The sequence below is a fragment of the Anomaloglossus baeobatrachus genome (genome assembly GCF_048569485.1).
Source record: "Anomaloglossus baeobatrachus isolate aAnoBae1 chromosome 5 unlocalized genomic scaffold, aAnoBae1.hap1 SUPER_5_unloc_13, whole genome shotgun sequence".
NCBI lineage: Eukaryota > Metazoa > Chordata > Amphibia > Anura > Aromobatidae > Anomaloglossus > Anomaloglossus baeobatrachus.
Window position 1 is genome coordinate 755,872 of NW_027441788.1, and position 27,377 is coordinate 783,248.

Genomic DNA, 27,377 nt, shown 5'->3' on the forward strand with positions numbered 1-27,377 from the left:
GGCAGAGATGAGCAGGATGTAAACATCCCGCCCACCTCCTTCCTTCCACATAGAGCCGGCGGCGGCCGCGGGAGGCAGGTGAGCTGCTCATCGTTCCCGTGGTGTCACACGGAGCGGCGTGTGCTACCACGGAAACGATGATCAACTAAATGAAACGATATTATGGAACCTAGCGAGCAGTACACGACTCACGATTTGTGAGCGATACTGCGTCGCTAGGAGGTGTCACACATGCCGGCATAGCCAGCGATGCCGGATGTGCGTCACAAAAACCGTGACCCCGACGATCTATCGCATGATAGATTGTCTGGTGTAAAGCAGCTTTTAGTCTATTTCTTCCCCTCTTTGTACTTTTATACATTTCTGACATAACCTGCATTTAATATTACAGGAGATCAACTTTACATGTACCTAACACTTATAATCATCAGTACCTTGTCCTCAGTAATAATTAAGGAAATTAGCACCAGGTGCCAGATTAACACCAATCACTTGCAGGTACCTGAACGTGTTCTCTTATTTTGATCAGTGTTCTTTTACATTTATTTCATTTACATTTTTATCATGTGCTTTTGAAAAAATTCAATTTATGAAATAAGCTTAAAATACTGCGAGTTTCTTCATGTTAGGAAATAATCACATAGGACGACACAATGACCGCAACATTTAGGAAATTGTGTGTTGTTCTCTAATATTGATCTCCAGTGTATAGTTAATAAATAGCATTTACCGTATTCTACTTTAGTCTAAATTACTATTTTGACTCCAGAGGCAGTCTCTGTAAATTGGCATGAAATGGACGTTGGAGTGAGAAAATTACAAATCTGCCAATTTACTGCCCTACACACAGTGCCCAGTTTGGGCTCCAGGAAACACACACCGTAAATGTTTATGTGGGTTCTTCTCTGTGCTAATGTGGATACTAACAGTGTTAGGGCCACTGCAACGCTGAGAAGCATCGATGACATTTCGCTTTGGAATATTTTTGGATTGGATTATGAAGCCATTTCTCTTTTCAAGAGTTTTTCAACTATAACCGGTGTGGAATCCTATTTTCACACTGACAGAGTAGACGTTTTTTGCTATAATTTTAGCCAGAAAACATTACTTAGTGGATTATTATTCAAATATTTGAGATGCAAAATGAACAAAGAGGGTTGAACATCTTATTCTAGTGTACTTGCTCAGAGGTCTACTGCTAAATTGTGAATGTTTTTGTTTCAAGTAATTATAATTCTAGATTGATATATTACTTGCAACTTCTTTAGCTATTTTAGAAATTATATCCTAACATTTTTATGTTATTAAAAATAATTTTTATTCTTGGCAGATGACTGCACCAGGAGATCAGAGGCACAGTTGACATCTTCATTTTTTAAATCAGATGACCTTGATATCACACAAGATATAACTAAAGTGAATGCAACTATTCCAGATATACCATCATTCCTTCACAGCAAAGATCTATTATCTGATTCTTTTGAACAGGTCCAACCTTCTGTTTTATCACAGACTATAAACAAAAATATAAGTCACAAATCAGGCATTCAAAGTAGAAGTGCTCTTACAGTAATAAAGCCATTTTCAACTTTAGAATCTAAAAAAATACATAAAAAAATTCACACAGGGGAGAAAAGATTTTCTTCAGAGTCTGTTAGTTACCAGAGAACTCACACAGGGGAGAAGCCATATTCATGTTCACAATGTGGGAAATGTTTTGTACATACATCACTACTTGTTAGGCATCAAAGAATTCACACTGGAGAGAAGCCCTTTTTTTGTTCAGAATGTGGGAAATGTTTTAACCAAAAATCACAACTTATTAGACACCAGAGAACTCACACAGGGGAGAAGCCTTTTTCATGTTCAGAATGTGGAAAATGTTTTACACGTAAATTACATCTTCTTACTCACCAGAAAACTCACACAGGGGAGAAGCCTTTTTCATGTTCAGAATGTGGGAAATGTTTTGCACGCAAATCAGATTCTGTTACACATCAAAGAACTCACACAGGGGAGAAGCCATATTCATGTTCAGAATGTGGGAAATGTTTTGTACGTACATCACTACTTATTCAGCATCAAAGAATTCACACTGGAGAGAAGCCCTTTTCTTGTTCAGAATGCGGGAAATGTTTTAACCAAAAAACACATCTTGTTACACATCAGAGAACTCACACAGGGGAGAAGCCATTTTCATGTTCACAATGTGGGAAATGTTTTGTACATACATCACTACTCGTTAGGCATCAAAGAATTCACACTGGAGAGAAGCCCTTTTTTTGTTCAGAATGTGGGAAATGTTTTAGCCAAAAATCACAACTTATTAGACACCAGAGAACTCACACAGGGGAGAAGCCTTTTTCATGTTCAGAATGTGGAAAATGTTTTACACGTAAATTACATCTTCTTACTCACCAGAAAACTCACACAGGGGAGAAGCCTTTTTCATGTTCAGAATGTGGGAAATGTTTTGCACACAAATCAGATTTTGTTATACATCAAAGAACTCACATAGGGGAGAAGCCTTATTTATGTTCAGAATGTGGGAAATGTTTTGTACGTACATCACTACTTATTCAGCATCAAAGAATTCACACTGGAGAGAAGCCCTTTTCTTGTTCAGAATGCGGGAAATGTTTTAACCAAAAACCAAATCTTGTTACACATCAGAGAACTCACACAGGGGATAAGCCATTTTCATGTTCACAATGTGGGAAATATTTTACACGTAAATTACATCTTATTACTCACCAGAAAACTCACACAGGGGAGAAGCCTTTTTCATGTTCAGAATGTGGGAAATGTTTTGCACACAAATCAAATTCTGATACACATCAAAGAACTCACACAGGAGAGAAGCCATATTCATGTTCAGAATGTGGGAAATGTTTTGTACGTACATCACTACTTATTCAGCATCAAAGAATTCACACTGGAGAGAAGCCCTTTTCTTGTTCAGAATGCGGGAAATGTTTTAACCAAAAATCACATCTTGTTACACATCAGAAAACTCACACAGGGGAGAAGCCATTTTCATGTTCAGAATGTGGGAAATGTTTTACATACAAATGCAGTCTTTTTGAACATCACAAAGTTAACACGGGTAGAAGCCATTGTCCTACCTAGAAGTTTTACTTGAAAATTGTAATTTCTTGACCACTAAGAAAAATTCAGAAACCATATACAAGTGCATCTCAATAAATTAAAATATCATCAAAAAGTTAATTTATTTCAGTAATTAAATACAAAAAGGAATGTTTGCTCTCAGTGAGAGAAACAAAATTATAATCTTGTAGTTCTGATACTTTTTAATGGCTAACTAAAATAATATAAATGATGTTACAAAACAATAAAAAGTCCAATCAGAAAAAAATCCGGCACCACTCATATGCATGTAATCAGTGATGGAAAGACATCCCCACAGACTCTTCAGGACTACAGGTGCTAAACTCCAGGCAGTAGTAAAGTTCAAATTCCAAAGAGACAAAAAATAGGAGTAGCACTCACTGTTCTTGTGAATAAAACGTTTTTTTCTTTATATATAAATTCATCTTAAAAGCATGAATACAGGGAGTAGCTGGAACATAACGGACTACAGCCGTTTCCTGTGTCTGATCACACTTCAAGGAGGGACCTCTTTGGAATTTGATGTTACAAGGCAAGCTTTCCAGATTTCTCAGTTCCCTTCATCAGGCATGGTATAACAAAATATCTGAAGAAACACAAATATATACACAAACAAAGCAGAAGCATGGTATAATAAAAGGACATTTACACAAACACTGAGCTTAGAGAGTGAATCCTTAATTATCCTTGATTAGTGGTGTAAAAGTTTTATTGTCCCAATATCCATGTCGGATGAGAGGTCTGGTGCCCTCTCAGTCTCTGGAGCAGAGTCCTCAGATTTTGTAATGAGTCATAAATCCTCCTGACAGATTTAGTCCCGTGTGGATAGAGTCAATTGAAACGCCCATGCCGGGGATTGCAGGGCTCGCATGGTCACCGGGCCAGTGGTGTTCGGGGTCAAGTTGTGAGTGGCCCGACCCAGCTTCCGTGACCCCGGCGGGTTTCATTAAAAGAAGCTTGAAAGTCCAATGTTACCAAGGGAGTAACAGGAAGAGGATAACGGGGTTCCTGGGAGCACGTCACTGGTTGCAGCGGTGACTGGGGTCTCGGTCTCCTCTGCCATGGACACCCTCTCCCTGCAACCCTTCTCTTCCCCAGGAACGGTATGGGATGGGAACGGGGGTTGCAAGCAGCGCCACCCGTGGTTTGCGACCAGGTGTTTAGCCGCCGCTGCACAGTCTCTCTCCGGGGCAGGTGTTACAGGCAGCTAAGATGGAAGCGCTCCCCACGGATAGAGTGGGGGAGCTCTGGGAGGTTGGTGAGAACTGAGGGCGGCAGTCCACAGGAGCATCGGGGCACAGGGCGGCGGCATTTACTCACATGAGTCACTGAGTGTGGGTTCCAGTTCCTTTTTTATTCACCGGTCTTTTCCAACATCGCACCTGGGTGCCGGTCCTCGCCGTTGTAGCCTCCGTTCGGTCCCGGGCAGGTCGGAGGCAGGGTCCGGTAAGGTTATCTGAGGGTCCTCCTGTCGTGTGCGTTGGTTGCCGTCCCCGTGGCATGAAGCTTCTTGGGGACTCGCTGTCTCTCTGTCTCTTTCCCCTACCCTAGCAGCGCCCCCTTTCCTTAGGCACCACCAGGTACATTCTCCACGATCCCCAGTGCCTGTCTCAGTTCCCTTCCTCAGATGTCACTATCCTTGGTCTGGTTGGTTCCCCTCTACAGTAGTGATGTGTCGTTCTCGAACGAGCCGACACAAAGAGCCGGCTCCCTGCTGTGAACGACAGGAGCCGACTCACCACTTGGAACTGAGCCAATTATTTTTTTTTTTTTCCCCGCTGGTTGCTTAATGAGGCATGACTGAGTCTGGGAGGAGTCTCTAGGAGAGCACAAAATGCTCCTGAGGAATGGCACTGACCTGTGAGGCTCCTCCCAATTCAAAACATGCACACATTGTGAATGGCTCCTTAGGGCTCATGACCAGTGATGTCATGCATTACTCTGGCAATGCTTCCCATGCAGGGGCGGACTGGGGTGTCTGGGGCCCACCAGGTGAATTGACTCCAGGGGCCCACCCTACAGATAAATATAAACACCCATTAGTGTTATCCCCATTATTGTGCTGCTTTGACTGTATACACAGGCGGCTCCTGCACATCTATATTGTGCACCATAACTGGGATGTACAATTAATAGTAGTTTGCAGTAATGGGGACTTTGGTGAAAACAAGTTATCACCGATCCACAGGTTAGGTTGGTGATAACTTATTGATCGGTGGAACCAGACCAGTGGAAACCGCACCGATCGGGAGATTGGGGAACTTTTTGCAGCGGCAGGTGGGATGTGTGACCGCAGCTCCATTCATCCTCTGTGGGGTGGGATGTGTGACCGCAGCTCCATTTATCCTCTGTGGGGTGGGATGTGTGACCGCAGCTCCATTCATCCTTTGTGGGGTGGGATGTGTGACCGCAGCTCCATTCATCCTCTGTGGAGCTGCCAGATAATAACAAGTGCAGCGCTCGCAGCCACTCAGGGAATGAATGGATCAGGGGTTGAGTCGGACACAAGCTCCAGTGTAATGGGGGATAAAAGTTGCACGATCGGTGCAGGTCCCAGCAATCAGACCCCACTGATGAATAAATGATCACTTATCCTTAGGCCACGTTCACACGTTCAGTATTTGGTCAGTGTCTTGTATCAGTATTTGGTCAGTATCTTACATCAGTATTTGTAGCCAAATCCAGGAGTGGGTGATAAATACAGAAGTGGTGCCCGTGTTTCTATTACACTTTTTCTCTGATTTTACCGCTCCTGGTTTAGGCTTCTAATACTGAGGTAAAAAACGCACTGAATACTCAGTGTGTGCACGTGGCCTTAGTAAAGGTGATTACTTGTTTTCACTGGAGAACCTCTGTAAGTGCATATTTACTGCAGCGTAATAGTCACAGGGCAGGGCGGGGTTAAATGTTTAAGTATTTAATTTCTACTGGAAATAATCTCCCCCTTATAGAGAGAAAAAGTGACCTCCATACACAACACAATCCACTATACCAAAATCAATAATACCAAATACAAGGGGGAAATACCGCCACACCGTGACCAGACAACATATGACCACCACATAGTGACCAAATACAACCCATACAAGGGATAAATACTGCCACACAGTGATCAGACAACATATTACCAGCAGTGACCAAATACAGCCACATACAAGGGAGAAATACCGCCACACTGTAACCAGACCACATATTACCACCAAACAGTGACCAAATACAGCCACATACAAGGGAGAAATACCGCGACACTATGACCAGATAACATACTACCAACACATAGTGATCAAAAGCAACCACATACCAGAGAGTAATACCACCTTATCATAATTAGACCACACAGTAACCGAATATTACCACATACAAGGGAGAAATACCGCAACACTATAACGACACCAAATAATGACAGACTATAACTACATACAAGAAAGTAATACCGCCACACCATAATCAGACCACATAGTGACCGAATACAACCACATACAAGGGAGAAATACTGTGACACTATTACCACACCACATAATGACCAAATAATACCACACACGAGACAAATATCAGTACAACATGACCACACGACATATTACTACCACACAAGGACATATAATACTACAATAATGATCATGAATAAAAACTACAACACTAATAACACTAATATTGCCATCAGTGCCATAATACACAAGAGCTCTGTATATAGTGTATAGGTAATACAGTGCTCACCAGTGACATTATACACAGGAGCTCTGTATACAGTGTACAGTATAATGTGTGTGTTCATGTAACACACTGACTTACCAGTGACGTCTCTAGCTGACTTTATTCATCTTCGCTTTTTCTCTTCATCCGGTGCTGACCGCCATCACTTCTTCCTGCCATGACGTGACTCTGCAGAAAATAACAGTCACCTATTGCCAATCACTCCCAGAGCACGTTCCTCATTATTTCCCCAATTTCTACACCACTTCAGACTCTTGTTCCCCCATTGGAGTCAGTATCCTCAAAATTAACTTATATTTCATCAGTAATAATGTCCCCTAATATGCCCCTACAGTAATTATGCCTCACGTGCCACCATAAACTAATAATGTATGTCCCTTATTCTGGCCCCATATAGTAATTATGTCCCTCATCCTGGCCCCTTTTATTTAATAATGTCTGGGGAAACAAGTGGAATCAGAAGGGGTTCTTAATTGCTTCCTGCACAAAATATCCCCCCACACTGCTCCTCTCCAAAATAGCCCCACAAAGTGCCCCTTTCCATAATGTCCCCCAAAAAATTGCATTTTATAATATCTCCCCCAACTACTTCCCTGTATAAATTCCCCCCCTTCTTATTATACTATGCTGCCTTCCACAATCTTTGATGCCTCATAATGTCCCCCATTGCCCTATAATGTCCCAATTTCTTTCATAACGTCCCCCACTGACCTATAATGCCCCAATTTGCTTCATAATGTCCCCCACTGGCCTATAGTGTCCCCCACTGCCCTATAGTGTCCCCCACTGCCCTATATAGTGTCCCCCACTGCCCTATATAGTGTCCCCCACTGCCCTATATAGTGTCCCCCACTGCCCTATATAGTGTCCCCCACTGCCCTATTATGTCCCCCACTGCCCTATTATGTCCCCCACTGCCCTATTATGTTCCCCACTGCCCTGTTATGTTCCCCACTGCCCTATTATGTTCCCCACTGCCCTATTATGTTCCCCACCTCCCTATTATGTTCCCCACCTCCCTATTATGTTCCCCACCTCCCTATTATGTTCTCCACTGCCCTATTATGTTCTCCACTGCCCTATTATGTTCCCCACTGCATTATAATGTCCCCCACTGCCCTATTATGTCCCCCACTGACCCCTAATATGCTCCATAAAGTCCCCCACCGCTTCTTAATGCCACTTGTAAAATAACACTGCTCCTCCCCCACCTGCAGCCGCTCATATAAAAGTACATCTTCGGCTCCTCTGGAGCGCTTACCTGTGCCTGCGCGTCCTCCTCTTCATCCCTGCAGCTGCGGCCCGGTGATGATGATGTCAGTGCAGGACTGAGGCGCGCTCCTCTGCAGCCCCGGTGATGACGGTACTTCGCGGTGTGGGGCTGAGCAGCGCTGCTCTGCCTCCTGTCACCGGCCGCACTGTACAAATGTATGCGCGCCTGAAAGACACGCATACATCTGAATACCGGCGCGGTCGGTGCAGGCAGGGCCGGCTCCAGGTTTTTGTGGGCCCTGGGCGAAATAGTCTCAGTTGGCCCCATCCACACATACACATACAGGCATACATACACATACTTATTTAAAGAGAAATTCACAAAAACACATAAATAGACATAAATCTAGACACAGTCATATACACTGACATGCATAGATACACATCATACATGCGCACACACACACACACATTATTTTTATATATTAATCCTGTATATATATTTCTAATATTGGGAAGCCGGCAACAGCCTCATTCACCTCCCGGCTTGTCTAACAGACATGGCCGCACATAGAGCACACTAACACTGCTGTATATACATCACAAGAGAGGCTGGGGACATACACATTACTGGGGGCATACATATTACTGATGAAGGGAGTATACAGCAACGGGGGGCATACAGCTCTAGAGGAGGGCAGTGACTCTGAGGTGGGGGGGACATACAGCTCTAAGGGGGTATACAGCACCTGGGTGGAGGGAACATACAGCTCTGGGGGGTAAACAGCACCTGGGTGGAGGGGACATACAGCTCTGGGGGTATAGTAGTATGCAGCCCCCATATTGTGTTATGAAGCCAACATTGTCCTCCATATAGTATTATGTAGCCCCCATATGCACTACGCAGCCCCCATATAACATTAAGCAGCCCCCATATAGCACAATGCAGACCCATATATCATTAGGCACCTTCATGTAGTATACAGCCCACATATAGCACAATACAGACCCAGATACCATTAGGCACCCTCATGTAGTATACAGCCCCTATATACCACAGTGCAGAGCCAGATAGCATTAGGCAACCTCATGTAGTATATAGCCCCTATATAACGCAGTGCAGAGCCAGATAGCATTAAGCACCCTCATGTAGTGCAGAGCCCCTATATAGCACTGTGCAGAGCCAATAGCATTAGGTATCCTCATGTAGTATACAAGTATACAGCTTGTATATAGCACAGCCTGTATATAGCACAGTGCAGAGCCAGATAGCATTAGGTATCCTCATGTAGTTTACAGCTTGAATATAGCACAGCCTGTATATAGTACACTGCAGAGCCAGATAGCAATAGGCACCCTGATGTAGCATATAGCTTGTATATAGCACAGCCTTTATATAGCACAGTGCAGAGCCAGATAGCAATAGGCACCCTCATGTAGCATACAGCTTCTATATAGGCTATATACAAGCTGTATGCTACATGAGGCTGCCTATTCTATTGCTATCTGGCTCTGCACTGTGCTATATATATAGCACAGCCTGTATACAGCACAGCGCAGAGCTGGAGAGCAGTAGGCACCCTCATGTAGCATTGTTAAAAAGCATTAAAATTAATACATCTAGTTATCAGGATATGTTATAGTAAGACATATAAGTTCACAGTTCTGTTTATGTTGGAGGGCATAGTTTATTAATTAAGTTTTTATAAGGAATAAGTATTAAAATATCCATATTGAATATATATGCTGAGCACGGAAGGATATATATAAATCCTTCCAGAAGCTTCCCGAGGCTTCCAGAAGGAACTATATTCAACTGTGTTTCACTAGAACACCTTATATGGACTGAGCAGCTGGTATATAATACACGATGGAGGGGGCTCCTCCACACTGCCTGCTGTGAGAAGACTCCAGTGCTGCAAAGATGAAGACACGCTGTCCAGCCTAAGAGATGAGATGACATCCCATGCATTGCCGTTCAGGAGCCAGAGAGAGATGGGTAAAGACTTCCCATTGTTCAGTATGGACTAAATGAACTATTTTTACATAAGCTATCAAAGTATATTATTTTTCCTTTCTGTAACTGAACCCTGGCAACCATTGTATTTTAAATAGATAAAATACATTTATTTTTTACATCTTTGGAAGTTCTTTCTTTCATGCGGCTTTACGTATTTTGAAGAAAAATATATTTAAGAGTATATTTTTTAACATTTGGTGAGCCACCCATTCGTAATTTTTTTGCATTTTTTTGTTGTTCCTTCACTTTGCATAAGGGGGGTATCTCAAGTACTCGTGTATCTCCTGCAAAGGATCAGGAATCGACAATTTATAAAAAATCACGCAGAACCTAGGAAATACGTATAAGTCAAGATTGCATGAATGTTTTTTTAATGAACCTTAAAGTCTTTACAAAGTTACAGAAGTTAACTTTTGACGTATTTTTGAGCAAGTGAGATAAAGTCAGTCCATAAGAAGTATTGGACCTGTTGAACAAAGTGAATCAAGTCTTACAGGATCATCCATCAGATCATCTGATCATTTCAGGTAAGAAAATGGATTTTATCTCTTCATATGTAAAGCAAAGTAAACTTCAGTTCACTTATCCAGATATTTCTAATGTAGAAGAGATTTGGTTACGCTTTTATGGGGAGTGTGAACTTGAGAATTCACGTATAGAATGTGCAAGGTCTTTTAATAGAGAGAAACAGAAAATCAGAAATGTCTGTCATTTAGTCTATGATTTTCACAAGTTAATCGTAGAAAAGTGTAAAAATGGTGGAAATAGACAACCTGAATTGTCAGGAGAGTCAGTGATAGAGAAATCCAAAGACTGCTTAGAACCTGGAGTGTCAGTCAGTGATATTGTGAATTCTGACTGTAATGTTGTAAAGGATCAGTCAGATGATTTAGACTGTAATTCAAATCAGAATTTTGATAATGGCGGTAGACATGTGCTACGTAATCAAGGTCATTTTCAGCATACTGGGAAAGAAGCAGGAAATGACGTAGAGAAGCCAGAAGGGGGAGGAGCCAGAATGGGACTCAGGCAGAAAGCCGTCAGAGAAGGACACGTGGAGAGAGAAAATGGCGATGATCAGTTTCTAAAAATAGAACAGGCTAAGTTAGGGATTACACTTAGAAAAAATTTATTGGACATATGCAAATTAATTCCCGCATATAATCCTAAAATACATGTTTGCAGAAATTCAGAGATATTTGAAAGTTCCATCGAGAGGTTAAATTTAACCAACAGTGAGACGAATCAGTTATTCCGTATGTGGATACCTCAGCATTTCTTTAGACAATTGGCATTAAAAAAGTCTTCTGACAATGAGACATTTGATTGTTCAAATGATAACGATCTCATAAGGCTGAAATATCTCATATTCTGTGCAAGGAATGAATCGGATCCAAACTATGAGATGTTGAAGGAATTACAAATTGAACAGAATGAGAGTACGTTCTCATTTATGTCCGTTTTTGAACGTTTGTATAGGGCGGTTATTCCAAATGTCGGATTGGATGGAATGATACGTTTATTCATCAAGAAATTTAATTTCCTTGATAATGCAGCCTGTGCAGTGGCATTAAATAAAAAGTCCCTATTCGAATGTACGACATTTATTGATTTTGTTAGAAATCGCCAAAGTCAATCAAAACAGAAATTAATTAATTCTGAAAAACAACACAAAAAAGGGAGAGTTTCCGTGAAAAACCAACAGTGTCTCCCAGATCCAGATATTTCTGTGACAGGGTATATGCAATTCGGAGGAAGATGCATACGTGTTACAAACCATACAATCCATCCCAATTTTTATCATCTAAAAGTTTTTTTTCACAGGAAAAACCCCTGTCACCAGTGACGGGATCGATCACTGGGATTGCAAATCCCAGACAAATGATGAGTAATAGCTTTGAAAGACAGAAACAGGTGTCTTGTGCAGACCCTTTCTCTGGATTAGGGTTTGATAGCCCGCGACAGCTGGGTGGTTTTTCAGAGAAAGATATTTTTTCTCATTTAAGGACAAAAATTGAGTTACAAGATAATTTCAATTCCAATTTCCTGGAAATTACTGTAATAAATCGAATCTTGCAAAAATTGAGGTTTGGTCTTTAGCTGGATAAAAGGGGATTTCTGGATAAATTAATTTTATTATTTGATAATCATAATTTTTCATATACAGTGAATATATATATATATATATATATATATATATATATATATATATATATATATATATATATCAAAAGTAGTGATAGTAAATCAAGGTTATATTTTCATTTAGTCAAATGATAGTTTAATGTTATAAATTAATAATTTGATCCCTGTATATGAATAATAATAATATTTAAAATAAAACAATAAGAGAAAGTAACAGATTCAAAGTGTTTCATTTTTATCATAAATATGATAATAATTTTATTCTTTTATTTCCCTCAGAATTTATCAGTAAAGCAGATTGATGAAGTATTAACTTTTTATTTATACATATGTTCTTGTCCTCAATCAGGTAACATATATTTTATTGGGTAAGATTAATCGCGAAAGCACGTTTAATATTATTATTTCCTCAGGTACCAATTGCCAGAGAACTATTACTTTAATGTTTCTTTAATGAATATATATCTTCTTTAGAGTTATTAGTAATGTAATCTGAGCTTTGGAGTGGTATAAAACTGCTTGCTGTCTTGGAATGGTGTTCCTTGCACGTAATAGAGCATGTGATTTGATACTAATGCTCTAATAATAAATGTTTGTTCCATGGTCATATGTACAGTGTGTAATACATTGGAATTTGGTTTTTTTCGAGAAGTACTTCAAATTAGTAACATAATCTTTGAAATGCGCATAGAATAATTGGGAATACAGGGATTTGTGTCCGTCAATGTTTTTATGTGAAAGTATATGTTACAGTCTTAAGTGCATAGATGTGTCTATGAATGATTGATTGTTTGAGCAGCTGCAAATGCTAAAGTCAAAGTACTTGGATCCAGAGGCAGAAAAAAAAAAAAAAAGGGGGAATTTTTGTTTTAACTTAGAAGTTATAAGATATGTATATATACTATCTAGAATAAATAAGTTATAGTACATAAGTATAAATAATGAAGGAATTTATACAAGATATATATTTTAATTCTTAGACATATGTCTTTAGTATAGAGATATTAGGATTTTTTTTTATTATTAAGGGTTTATTCTGAAGAGTTACATTCTAGAATAAGGTTATAACGTTTTGATTTTTTTATATATCTTTTGTGTTAGTCACTTCTTTTATTGGTACACAGATTGGTAATCATTTTTTCTTTTCAAATATGGAAGTGATATTTATAATATGGTCTTGAAGAAATACAGCACAAATTTTAATTTAATTTAATCTAAACATATTAATTTTTATAATATCATGTTTCATGATATTGAAAGGGAGAGGTTCGGTCTCAATCACACATTTTATATTTGATAAATATATGTGTTTACAGGATACTTTAATAATTAATATTTCAAGTACAAAGGAAGAATTGGGAATAAAAAAAAAAATATATTTGAAGTATATCATAATGCATTTATATACTAAGAGAAGTGTATTATTTGCAAGGTTACATGACTTAATTATTTTTATTGGTTATTGATAGGTTTGGTAATTTTATAAGATACTGGTAATATTAAGGTTATCTGGTAACATTAAGGTTATGTATTATTAAAGACATAGGTGTTATATACATAGAAGGCCTTATTTTTATTTCAAGTTTTATTTTTATTCCGATTTTCATTTTTCTTTTTATTCCTATTTTTTATATTAATTATTATTTAATATTCACATTTTTAATCAAAATCTTAATTCTACAATTTTTATTTTTTTCTTCAGATTTTAAATATCTCAATTGAGAAAACACTTCAATATTTAGTTCAGTAATATCTAATATAAGAATATTACTTTATTAAATATGAATCATATGAAAAGGGAAAAGTTCCATTTTTTGGAAGAAAAGATACTTTTTTCATCAATATATACAATTGTTTACTTTCTGGTAATACATTATTTTTATATTAGTATGTTAACACATTAAGGGTGAAATATTACTTATAGTTACACATTTTCTTATAGCAGGTTATTTAATAATAATAGACAAATCAAATAAATTAAATTAGAGTAATAAAGATGGAAGATCGAGGTACATCTAGGTTTACCTTCCTATATTTACAAGTAATATATATTATATTTTTAATCAATAATAATTTATAATGGGTATTGTTGTGTTTTGATGGTATCATCCAGTCTTTTCTAAAAGGTTATTTGCTTTGGTTTATAATTTACAAATGATCTAACTAATAAGCCACATTGTTGCCTTTCATATTTATAATATGATACATGTTATAGGTACACATTATATTATTTCATATGTTATATTATATTTTGGTTACATTCAACACATTGCCACCTATGGGTTTGGAAGGGTAATGCACCAATGACAAAAAAGGTCATTACTAGAAAATACTATTGTCTATACCATTATGCAGTATTTTATCATTCGGAGTATCAATTATATTAATACTTTTACGATAACTAATAATGACATGGTATTATAGTATTAGAGTTATGATACGCTGTGACATTTATTAGTGATAGTTATTGCCATATTTGGTATCTAGATTAGGGAATGAATCAGTCTTCAATCAAGATTACAGAAGATAAAAAGACTTTATATTTTTTCCTAAAGGTTAAAAGGGATTCTGCAAAAAGGTCCAAAAGGTAACGTCTCAAATAAGACTGTGTAACATGCAAAATACACTTACCGTGCTTGCATCTCAAACATAGTGTTCCTATGGTTCCAAGATGGACAATGACACATGGTCTGTGCATTAAGACCTCCCTAAAGTTACTAAGAAGAGCAAGGACGTGTTAAAGTTAACCCCTGTCGTGCTGACCAAGAACGTCTTAACATCTGTCCAAAAGGATTTGACAACAGGCAGCATGAAGGATAAAAGGTGACTAATGTAAATTGCACTGCACAGACATCAAAGACTTTTGGCTATTCTTCTACATTCATGAACTGTGGTTTATCAACATTGGCTATGGACTTTGCAATAAAAAAAAAAGTTTATGGACTTTGATCTAACAATGATAAACGCAATATGGGACTGTATAAATTGGTAACCATCCATTTTTATCAAAGGATTAATTTCTAAGAGACTGTGTTTATGCCGGATTACATCGGAGATAAGAAGACATCAACTCAGAGGACATCATATGGTGACCGGATTTGGTTTTTGCATTTCTTTTTAGGTCTAGCAAAGTATAGTTATATATTTTTATATGATTGATCAGTCATGGCCTATCATAACATGAATCCACATTATTATATTATTGAACTTACAACATGAATAATGCAAATTAATTATTATTCATCATTATTATTGATATTAATCCATTATCACCAAATAAGGAAATAAGATTTGTTATTTTAATGATGTATTAATTAATTTTCGGGGTTACTCCACCCGCTTCAAGGGGGGTTTGTTAAAAAGCATTAAAATTAATACATCTAGTTATCAGGATATGTTATAGTAAGACATATAAGTTCACAGTTCTGTTTATGTTGGAGGGCATAGTTTATTAATTAAGTTTTTATAAGGAATAAGTATTAAAATATCCATATTGAATATATATGCTGAGCACGGAAGGATATATATAAATCCTTCCAGAAGCTTCCCGAGGCTTCCAGAAGGAACTATATTCAACTGTGTTTCACTAGAACACCTTATATGGACTGAGCAGCTGGTATATAATACACGATGGAGGGGGCTCCTCCACACTGCCTGCTGTGAGAAGACTCCAGTGCTGCAAAGATGAAGACACGCTGTCCAGCCTAAGAGATGAGATGACATCCCATGCATTGCCGTTCAGGAGCCAGAGAGAGATGGGTAAAGACTTCCCATTGTTCAGTATGGACTAAATGAACTATTTTTACATAAGCTATCAAAGTATATTATTTTTCCTTTCTGTAACTGAACCCTGGCAACCATTTTATTTTAAATAGATAAAATACATTTATTTTTTACATCTTTGGAAGTTCTTTCTTTCATGCGGCTTTACGTATTTTGAAGAAAAATATATTTAAGAGTATATTTTTTAACAAGCATACAGCTTGTATATAGCACAGCCTGTATATAGCACAGTGAAGAGCCAGATAGCAATAGGCACCCTCATGTAGCATACAGCTTGTATATAGCACAGCCTATATATAGCACAGTGCAGAGCCAGATAGCAATAGGCACCCTCATGTAGCATACAGCTTGTATATAGCACAGCCTGTATATAGCACAGTGAAGAGCCAGATAGCAATAGGCACCCTCATGTAGTATACAGCTTGTATATAGCACAGCCTGTATATAGCACAGTGCAGAGCCAGATAGCAATAGGCACCCTCATGTAGCATACAGCTTGTATATAGGCTATATACAAGCTGTATGCTACATGAGGCTGCCTATTGCTATCTGGCTCTGCACTGTGCTATATACAGGCTGTGCTATATAATATAGCACAGCCTGTATACAGCACAGCGCAGAGCTGGATAGCAGTAAGGCACCCTCATGCAGCATACAGTGATAATACTCACTTCTCCTCGTTCCCCCGATGATCCGATCTCCTCGGCGCGTCCATTGCTATCACTCGCTCTGACCTCTCAGCAGGCGCGCAGTGATGACGTCACCGCGCTCTGCTGTAGAGCTGTCAGAGCGCCGACAGTTACAGCGGGGAGAATGATAAGAGGGGGAGCGCGCCGCTCACTCTCTCATCATTGCTCTCAATTGTATCGGCTCCTGGGATGCCGATATAATTGAAATCATGATCCTCGGCGGGGGGGGGGCGGTGACAGCGCGGCCACCGGGCCCCCCCGAGTAGCGGTGCGCCACTCCTGCCACCGCGAGTGGGCCCCCCCGGCAGCTCAGGGCCCCGGCATTTGACCGGGTTTGCTGGGTGCTGGCACTGACAGCGACAGCAGGGAGATCGCTCTCCCTGCTTGCTGCTGCAGAGGGAATGGGATTGTCACTAAACATATCGGCAATGTGCCGATATGATTAGTGAAATTACCGACCGGGAGGGCCTCTCACACATATCCATAGTTGCCCAGGGGTGGTAGGGGGGTGGGGCCTAGGGGGCGTGGCCATCATTAGCAGGGGCCCACCGGGGGTTCTCCCGACCTCCTGGTGGGCCAGTCCGCCCCTGGTCTCGTCGAAGGCAGCACTCCCTGTTTGCCAAGCTCGAGAAATGTATATTTGAGCAAGCCTCTCTACCCTTCTTAGGCTATATCATTTCTCATGAGGGATTGGCAATGGATCCTGCGAAGCTTTCTGCAGTTATGGAATGGGCTAAACCTCATTCCTTGAAAGCAGTACAACGCTTCCTGAAATTCATAAATTATTACTGGCAATTTATACCACACTTTTCTACCTTGGTAGCTCCGTTAGTGGCTTTGACTAAAAAGGGCGCCAATCCTAAAGTCTGGTCTACTGAGACATCCCAGGCTTTCAAGGCAGTTAAGGAACACTTTTCATCTGCTCCTGTCCTCCAAAGACCTGACGAGAATAGGCCCTTTCTCATGGAGGTGGACGCGTCCTCTGTAGGAGCTGGAGCAGTTCTATATCAAAAGAACAGCTCAGGTAGAAAAAGACTGTGTTTTTTCTTTGCAAAGAAGTTCTCTCCTGCTGAGAGGAACTACACTATTGGTGACAGGGAACTACTTGCCCTAAAATTAGCATTGGAAGAGTGGCGTCACTTGCTCGAGGGAGCCAGGCAGCCCTTTCAGGTCTTTACGGACCATAAGAACCTGACGTATTTGCAAACTTCACAACAATTGAATCCTCGGCAAGCTCGCTGGTCCTTGTTTTTCTCTCGGTTTAACTTCTCCATTAATTATCTTACCGGGAGTAAGAATAACAAGGCTGACGCACTCTCTCGCTCTATGGAATCATCTCAGGAAGAGAATGAGGACCCTCGTCTCATTCTTCCATCTAGGGTTTTTCACACACTCTCTCCTGTAACGTTAGATCAGATTCCACCTGGCAAGATTTTCGTTCCTCCTAGTCGACAGAATGACATTCTGTCATGGGCCCACACCTCTAAGGTGGGTGGGCATTTTGGCATTAGAAGGACACGAGAATTACTCGAGAGGTGGTATTGGTGGCCCCAGTTGGCCAACCATGTCAAGAGATACATCTGATCGTGTTTTTCTTGTGCTCGCAACCGTCCTTTGCGGCAGAGACCTGCTGGTCTTTTACACCCATTGCCCGTGCCAGATAGACCATGGGGGGTGGTAGGCATGGATTTTGTGGGTGAACTTCCCTGCTCTCAAGGGAATCGGATTGTGTGGGTAATAACTGATCATTTCTCTCGGATGGTTCATCTGGTACCCTTACCGAGAATACCTCCAGGGTATTGGCCAAATTGTTCCGCGAACATGTTTTTAGGCTGCATGGGATGCCAGACCGTATCGTCTGTGACAGAGGACAGAGGTCCACAATTTGCTTCCCAGCTTTGGCGAGATCTGTGTAGTCTCTTACAGATAGAGTTGAACCTCTCTTCGGCCTACCATCCGGAGACCAATGGGTTGGTTGAACGAACCAACCAATCTATGATCATATACCTACGACATTTTGTCACAGAGAATCATGACAATTGGTCTACTCTCCTACCCTGGGCAGAATTTGCCCTTAACAATTCCGTGGCTGAAGCCACTGGGCAGACACCTTTCATTCTCAATAATGGGCAACATCCCAGGGTGCCTGTTCCGTTTCCCACCTCCGTACCACCGCCTCTTGTGGCGGATTGGGCAACCAATGCTAGGGAGGTCTGGGATCAGACTCAGAGTGCGATCCAAGTAGTAAAGGATCGTATGAAGACGGTAGCCGATCGTTTTCACCGTCCCTCTCCTGTCTTTTCCCCAGGGGATTTCATATGGCTCTCTGCTAAAAACGTGAAACTTAGAGTGGAATTTGCCAAGTTTGCTCTTCGATTTCCTCCTCGATGAGGTACTTCGCCAGGTTAATCCTGTGGTATATCAACTGAAGGTACCTGCCCATCTTAGGATCCATGACAAATTCCACGTTTCGCTCTTGAAGCCGGCTATTCAATCCCATGCCTGTGCAGAGCCATCTCCTTCCTCCGATTCCTCTCAGTCCAGCTGTGAGGTACGAGCCATCGTTGGTTCTAAGATGGTTCGTGGTCGCAGGTTCTTTTTGATCGATTGGGAGGGCTACGGTCCGGAGCATCGCTCCTGGAGCCTGAGGAGGCTGTCAATGCTCCTGACTTAGTTGCCGATTACCTGCGCTGCCGGAGGGGGGCCCTTGAGGGGGAGGTACTGTTACGGTTCCCGTTTCTGGGGATCTGCATGTCTCCTTATCCTTTGCTGTGGTCTGGCTATGTTATTCTCTTGATCCCAGGTCTGTGTGGCGCTGGAGACTATGTTCTGATTCCATGCTACTGAGCATGTGCGAGCGCTGGAGACTAAGTCCTATCTTGGAGCCACTGCACATGTGCGGGTGACATCATCGCTGACACGAGGTCACATGTCTCTGACACATTCTAAGCTGATTGGCCGCTGGTCATGTGCTTATCACGCTTTGCTCTGTGATAGGCCAGCGTGACGTCATTGCTAACGTTCTCGCAGCGGATTGGCTGGTGTCCTCCATCTTGGATGAGGCACAGAGTCTATATAAGACCCTGACGCACGCTGCTCGGCGCTCAGTCCTCTTGGTTCCTGCATAGGAGTAGACACTCTGTGCATGTCCCTTGCGGCACCTATTGTCTATCTAGGTGAGCATTATCGGTAGGGTAACGCTCTTGTACCTTGCAGCTTATGCTGTGGTCCGTAGCCTCGCACCTTAGTGGAGCGGACATAGGCATGTGCTTGCTGCACTTGGTCTGACTGGGCCTTGTGGTTCTACTCTGAGGTGAGCGCTATCGGTAGGGTAGCGCTCCTGTACCTTTCAGCCGTACTGTTGTCCGTGTCCTCGCACCTTAGTGGAGCGGACATAGGTAGGTTAGGTGGTCGTTGCCTCCTAGGGTAATGCTCCACTACGCTGCCTCCTGCAGCAGTCCGTATCCTCGCACACTAGGGGAGCGGTCATAGGTAGGAGTTTCAAGCTAGCAGCCTTGCTGCTGTCCGTATTCTTGCACCACAAGTGGAGCGGACATAGGTAGGTGCCATATTGCACACACTACACCTAGTCTCTGTGACTGTTAACTGAGACAGGTGCTTTCACACTCACAGAGTGTGAGACTTCTTTGCACTTTTATGTTGTATTCCTCACTCTTTTGCATTTCCACTCCTATGTTATGCTAATAAGGTAGTCGCTGTGACTTAAACAGTATACGCCGCTATTGGCCTTGGTGACGCAACAGTGTCAGTACTGCTTTGGTGGTACAGGTTTCCCCTATCCTCTGCCATACTCTGCAGCAGAGCTCTGCACGGTGGACCCTGACTGTCGGATAGCCTTCCATTCCCTTATTATCCGACAGCCCCCGTAACAACAGACAATCAAGTGGGGGCGGAGTTAAATAGAGCTAATGGAGATGGAGGATACATGACAGCAGGTTTACTAGTTCTCTAGTGATAATCCCCTAGCGATAATACTGTGATTTTATCAAAACTACAGCAAGCAGTCCAGTAAGTGACACATCATTGGAATAAGAGTCCCTGTCTGTCACAGGTAACAGACAGTCCTGTGGTGTTCGGCAATAGAAGGTCACAGCATTTGGCTGCGCAAAATTCTCCTTGACTTTCTTTTATTCCTGCTATCAGTATTCGGTGTACTGGTACCTCCACTGTTGGGTTTTTATCCTTTTTTCTTTAGGACCCAGGATCCTCTTCCCTTCAGTTGCTAATAATCTGTATTTTCCCTTGGGTTTAAATACTCTCATTTTCCCTGGACTTGTGCTGGTGATATTCAGTTCCTTCACAAGCTCTGGATGCAAGCAGGCGGCTAGTACACACCAGTAGGATCATTGTTGCTCTTTAAGGAAGTTCTTAATGAGTTGTCTAGAGATAAGTTGTTTGTTATTTTCCCTTGTTTGTTATCCCTGTGTGTTTAGTGCACTGTGAGGTTGATGAAGAGCTCATCCCATCAGTTTCCTATTTAGGGCCCAGATCAGGGTCAGTCTAGAGTCAGGTATCCGGCTCGGCACATAGGTGTGCAATCAATCTATCTAAAGCAGTGAGGGAGCCCGGGGCCCAGCAGTAGGCTTCGTCAGGGGTCACCAGCTTTCCCTTCCCTAGGCACAGAATTTTCTTTTCCTTTCGCTTGGAACTTCACCGTACCTAGTGTGACACTGTCTTTAGATTATTCTAATTTTTAATGAAATAGTAAACACTTAGGCCGGGGCCACACGGGGCACTAGTGCAATGCTCACATGACTCTCGGCTCACGCTGGCAGCACAGCAGAGCAAAGTGTCATGCTAGTATCCCTGCGACTGAGGTCTGACTGTGCGAGCAGACCTCAGCTGCGAGGGGCGGGCCGGCACTGAGGAGGGGCGTGCCAGTGCTGAGGAGGGGAGGGCCGGCATGGAGGAGGGGAGGGAGGGATTTATCTCCCTCTCTCCTCCGTTGTCGGCTATTGCGATTCTCGCTCTGCATGTGCGGTATACCGATGTACCGCGAGTGCAGTGCGTTTTTTCTCTTGCCCCGTAGACTTGAATGGGTGCGAGAGAAAATAGTCTCGCATTACAATCGCAGCATGTTGCGATTGTTTTCTCGGTTCGATTAGGGCTGAGAAAATAATCGCTCATGTGCGCTGACACACAAGCTAATATTGGTCCGATTGGAATGCGATGTTTTATCGCACTCCACTCGCACCGATTTTCTCACCATGTGGCTTAGCCCATAGAGACAAAATCCCATTAAATTCACAAAACCCCAGCTTAGGTATCATATATGGTACTTGCTCTCCACCAAGAGATAGGCCACTTTCAGTTCTGGTCTCTTCTACACCCATAATCTAAACTGTAATAAAGGTTTGTGGGCAGAGACAAGTAAACCTAAATAATAAAGTTCAGTGTTTGTACCAAATAAAGACTTTATACAAAAAGTCAGTGTTCGAGTTCGGAGATTGGGGTCGTTACGTATTCTAGCTGCTTGATCTAGCATCGGTGTGCTCGGGTACACTCAGTGCTCGGCCAAGTGCGAACCGCTTGCAGTGTTTGAATGGATTTCATGGGGGGTAAAAACATTGTTATAGGTATAGGATGTATTGTGTACAAGGAAAAAAAAATGGAAATGCTTTTTATATGGCCGGTTGCATGTGGACAGAGACCCGAACTGCCCAATCAGTGACTTCCAATGGGGTTCAGGACAAGTTCGGTTCCTGAACTGAACTTTATCTAAAGTCCGACTTAAAAAGCCGAACCCGAACTTCAACTTCAAATCTCTATTTGTGGGTAGCCCCACAAAAAATATAATCCCTTGGATATCAGACATAAAATCCTTTATTTTTTTTATTACAATTATCCTTTGTAAAAAAATCATTTTTATAACATAAAGGGCCCAATTTATGCGGGGGCCACTCCTGATTCATTAAGCAGTACATGCCTCGTCCAGAATCTGGAGCGTTTGACGAGTGGTATGTGCTTCCTTGTGCCATGCTAGAAATATTACTTCCTTCAGGGACTGGAGTGAGATTTCTGGCATAGGAAAACGCCACAGCTCATCATGAATTAAAGACGTTGTCATGTCACGCCCCCGTCCCACCCAACCTGTGCCAATTTTAGAGTGAAAATGCCAAAAGCCACCAAATGTTGAAACAACGTTCCGAATTTTTGAGACTTTTCAGAGCTTTTGTGACATTTTTTTTGGCATAAAAGCTTTGATGATTTGGGACCAGAGCGTCTTTACAACTTCCACATATCTAGTCTGCAGTGTTATTCAATTCTCCCCTCACTATTTTGGTGTAAAATGCCTACAGCTCTGCGTTAAGTCCAGAGGTTCTGAGGCAAAATCATTGCATCTAGACAATAGACAAAGACAGGCATGAAGAATATATATTTACAAGCATTTATTAACAAAACAACAAGTTTTTAAATTCAATTATATACAATGTGATATACTTAAGTTCCTATATCCAATCTGAGGCTGCGCTTTTTAGTAAATAAATAAGTGGGAAACCTGAGATTAGTGAATTATCTAAACATAATCGAGTATCAAAACTAAACTGTGCCAGCCAAAAAAGAAATTGAATATTCCCTGCTCCCCACACCATAATCCCGCCCACCTCTAGGCAATGAAGCCAGCGCCAACCAAGATGTGGGCGGTATTATTAGCGTGAGGAGCAGTGAATATTCATTCTTTAATATCGGGTACACATGATCACTCAGCCGCCGGCTTACTGCTGTGGCTGTGCGATCATGTGTGTCTATTAGATAATGAATATTCACTGCTCCCCAAGCACATAATCCCGGCTGTGGGGAGCAGTGAATATTCCGGCAGCTGACGTCCGCGTGTAACTGAGGGCACATGGCAGTAATGTCATGCGCTGCGCCGCTTACATGCTGAAGTCACTTGCCAGTATCAGAAGAGAACACCGTGCACCGGAAGAGCAGAGGGATGGTGAGTATAATCATTTATTGTCTTATGTGTGCAGCGTGATGGGGAAATATATACCAGAATGGGCACAAGATGAGGGCCATATATACAAGGATGAGACATATACTGTATACTAAAGCAAGATCCATATATACCAGGATGGGCATCATATATACCAGGATGGGATAAACATGGTCAACATATATACCAGGATGAAAGACATATATACGAGTATGGGAGACACATATACCTAGAAGGGGCCCAAGGATATTAGTACAGAATTGGGGGACATTACCCCTGTAACAGTGTCAGCAGCAGATCCCCCTCATAACAGTGCTTCATGAACACATTTTTTTGCTTCAATCTTTTTCCCTATTTTCCATCTTCAAAACCTAGGTGCGTCTTATGGTGCAAAAAATACGATAAGACTAAAAAGAAATAAAATGGTTCTTTCCCTCACAAATTCTCACTTAAGGAATTGTAGCCGATTTTTGGATAAAACCCTTTGAATTATGGTACATCGTGATGGCTTCTCCCGTGTGACTCATCTGCCAACAGGACCTGATTAATGATAAAAAAACATTTGGCAGATTCTGAAAGCAAAAATGGCTCCTCTGCTCTGCTGGTTTTCCGATGTCAGCAAGACTTGATTTACCAGTTAAACATTTCAATTATTCACAACATGAAAAAGGTTCCTTCCCTGTGCGGCTTCTTCACATGTTTAACAAGATCTGATTTCTGAGAATTCCATTTTCCACATTCAGGACATAAAAATGGTTTATTTTGTGTGATTTTTTTGATGGTCAACAAGACTTAATTTCATAGTAAAACATTTACCACATTCTGAACATGAAAATGGCTTCTCCCTTGTGTGAGATCTTTGATGCATAACTAATTCTGATTTCGAAATAAAACATTTCCCACACTCTGAACATGAAAATTACTTCTCTCCAGTGTGAGATCTTTGATGCTGAACAAGTTTTGACTTCCGAATAAAACATTTCCCACACTCTGAACATGAAAATGGCTTCTCCCCTGTATGAGATCTTTGATGCACAACAAGTTCTGATTTCCAATTAAAACATTTCCCACACTCTGAACATGAAAGTGGCTTCTCCCCTGTGTGACATCTTTGATGCACAACAAGTTCTGATTTCCAATTAAAACATTTCCCACACTCTGAACATGAAAATGGCATCTCCCCTGTATGAGATCTTTGATGCCTAACAAAAGCTGATTTCTGAATAAAACGTTTCCCACATTCTGAACATGAAAATGGCTTCTCCCCTGTGTGATATCTTTGATGCACAACAAGATCTGATTTCTGAATAAAACATTTCCCACATTCTGAACATGAAAATGGCTTCTCCCCTGTGTGACTTCTTTGATGCATAACAAGTTCTGATTTCCAATTAAAACTTTTCCCACACTCTGAACATGAAAATGGCTTCTCCCCTGTGTGAAGTTTTCCATGGTCAATAAGACTTGATTTCCTAGTAAAACATTTACCACATTCCAAGCATGAAAATGGCTTCACCCCTGTGTGAATTTTCTTATGCACACCAAGATGTGATTTCCGAATAAAACATTTTCCACATTCTGAACATGAAAATGGCTTCTCCCCTGTGTGACTTTTCTTATGCACACCAAGATGTGATTTGTGAATAAAACATTTCCCACATTCTGAACATGAAAATGACTTCTCCCCTGTGTGACCTTTCTGATGTCTAACAAGGTCTGATTTCCAAATAAAACATTTCCCACACTCTGAACATGAAAATGGCTTCTCCCCTGTGTGATATTTTTGATGGTTAGCAAGGGTTATTTTCTGAGTAAAACATTTTCCACATTCTGGGCATGAGAATGGCTTCTTCCCTGTGTGAGTTTTTTGATGGATCCTAAGATGTGATTTCCTGGTAAAACATTTCCCACATTTTGAACACGAAAATGGTTTCCCCCTTGTAGGAGCCGTTTCATGTTCCCCATCCCTTCTGCAACTTTTATTTTGCTCACAATTCTGTGATAAATCAGAATTTTGCACTTGTTTGAAAAGATCAGATGATAGATCTTTCCAAGGAAGGACTGGAGGTATATCTGGGACAACAGCATACTCTTCATATGTATCATGTGTGATACTTTCATCATCTGTTATAAATTCTGAAGATATTTTATTTCCATCTGAACTCCCGATACAGTCATCTGGTAAAAATAAACACAATGTTATTATTTTTTAATGATATTATCATGAAAGTACATTTATTTTTTTAAACCATAACATCAGAAATTAAATTAGGAAAAAATGTATTCTGAATCTGTTTTCCAATTTCGACATCTAAAGGCCCCATTACACGCAATGACATATCTAACGATATGTCGTCGGGGTCACAGAATTCGTGACGCACATCTGGCGTTGTTAGCGAGGTTGTTGCGTGTAACAACTCTGAGCGAGTGTTAAGGATCAAAAATACTCACCTTATCGTTGACACGTCGTTCATTTTCAAAATCTCGTTGGTCGTTGTGGACGTAGATTGTTCGTCGTTCCTGAGGCAGCACACATCGTTCCGTGTGACACCCCGGGAACGAGGAACAACAGCTTACCTGTGTCCTCCGGCAACGAGGTGGGCGTCACTTTCCTGCGGCTGCTCTCCGCCCCCCCGTTTCAATTGGATGGCTGCCATGTGACGTTGCTGTGACACCGCACGAACCGCCCCCTTAGAAAAGAGGCAGTTCGCCGGCCACAGCGACGTCGTTAGGCAGGTAAGTCCGTGTGACGGGGCCTAGCGATATTGTGCGCCACGAGCAGCGATATGCCCGTGACGCACAAACGACGGGGGCGGGTGCTTTCACGAGCGACATCGCTAGCGATGTCGCTGCATTTAAAGCCCCCTTTAGAGTTACATCTTCGTTAATTCAGATCTCCCATTACTAGCAACAGTTCTCTGGAATGTGCTACAGTAAATAATCTGATTGATTTTCACAATGTGACTGCAGGATAATGAGGGACAGGGGGCTCCTATACTGTCCCTCACGCTAGGGGACCCTAAGCTATTCCTAACCTCTGGATTGCCCCTGAAGGTGGAGATGCCAGAGTCCTGTACCTTACTATTCTCCTGACCAGATTTAATCTGTTCCCCCCCCTTCCCTGGGAAAGGAAGGAGCAGGAGTATGATGGAAACACAGATTAAGACAAATGGGACACATTGCAAACTCACAGAAATAAACAGTGAGAGACTAAGGAGAAAAGCAAGAGCAGAAATGCAGCAACAAAAAGACAACAAGGGTTAGCACCACAACAGCTCACAGTAATAATGCACAACAACCACCCATAAGTCTGGATCACAACACCTCACCAGACCTGTATAGGTAAACTATAGCTGGCATTAATGGAATAATCCAGCCAGCATATACAGAAGGGGAGCGAACGATACTTTCTCCTCTACAGCATGTGATCAAAGACATTAACAAGCAGCCCAGCAGAGTATAACTCTTGCTAGCCTGCCCAAGCCTGTGGTTCGATGCCTGCATCTTCCTGCACTGCTCACAGACATCAGAGAAGTGAACATGCAGAGTGCCATAATCTATAATTTCCACAGATCCTGACGCCGCCATGACAGTTGGCAAAACCTGCAAAAATCTCCTTGTAACATTGATCCACAACATAGACCTTTTCAAAGAGATTTTCGTTCGAAGACGAACATAAAATAGTTATAGACAGATGCCGGATATTTAATGGGGCTGTAACATTGATGGC

General features: G+C 41.5%; 1 protein-coding gene and 1 pseudogene across 2 annotated transcripts in view; one reads left to right on the forward strand and one right to left on the reverse strand.

Moving 5' to 3' along the window:
• Window positions 1–27,377, forward strand: part of LOC142258836 (uncharacterized) — a 167,302-nt gene that overhangs the window by 84,714 nt on the left and 55,211 nt on the right. Inside the window, exon 6 of one of the 2 annotated variants that reach the window (XM_075331419.1) lies at window positions 1,331–4,077. In XM_075331419.1, the coding sequence (XP_075187534.1) occupies window positions 1,331–3,129 (1,799 nt within the window). In that variant the 3' untranslated portion in view covers window positions 3,130–4,077. Of the gene's footprint in view, window positions 1–1,330; window positions 4,078–27,377 lie in introns of those variants that run through there. The other variant, XM_075331420.1, reaches the window with a different exon arrangement.
• LOC142258844 (uncharacterized) overlaps window positions 23,150–27,377 on the reverse strand; it is a 103,788-nt pseudogene continuing 99,560 nt past the window's right edge.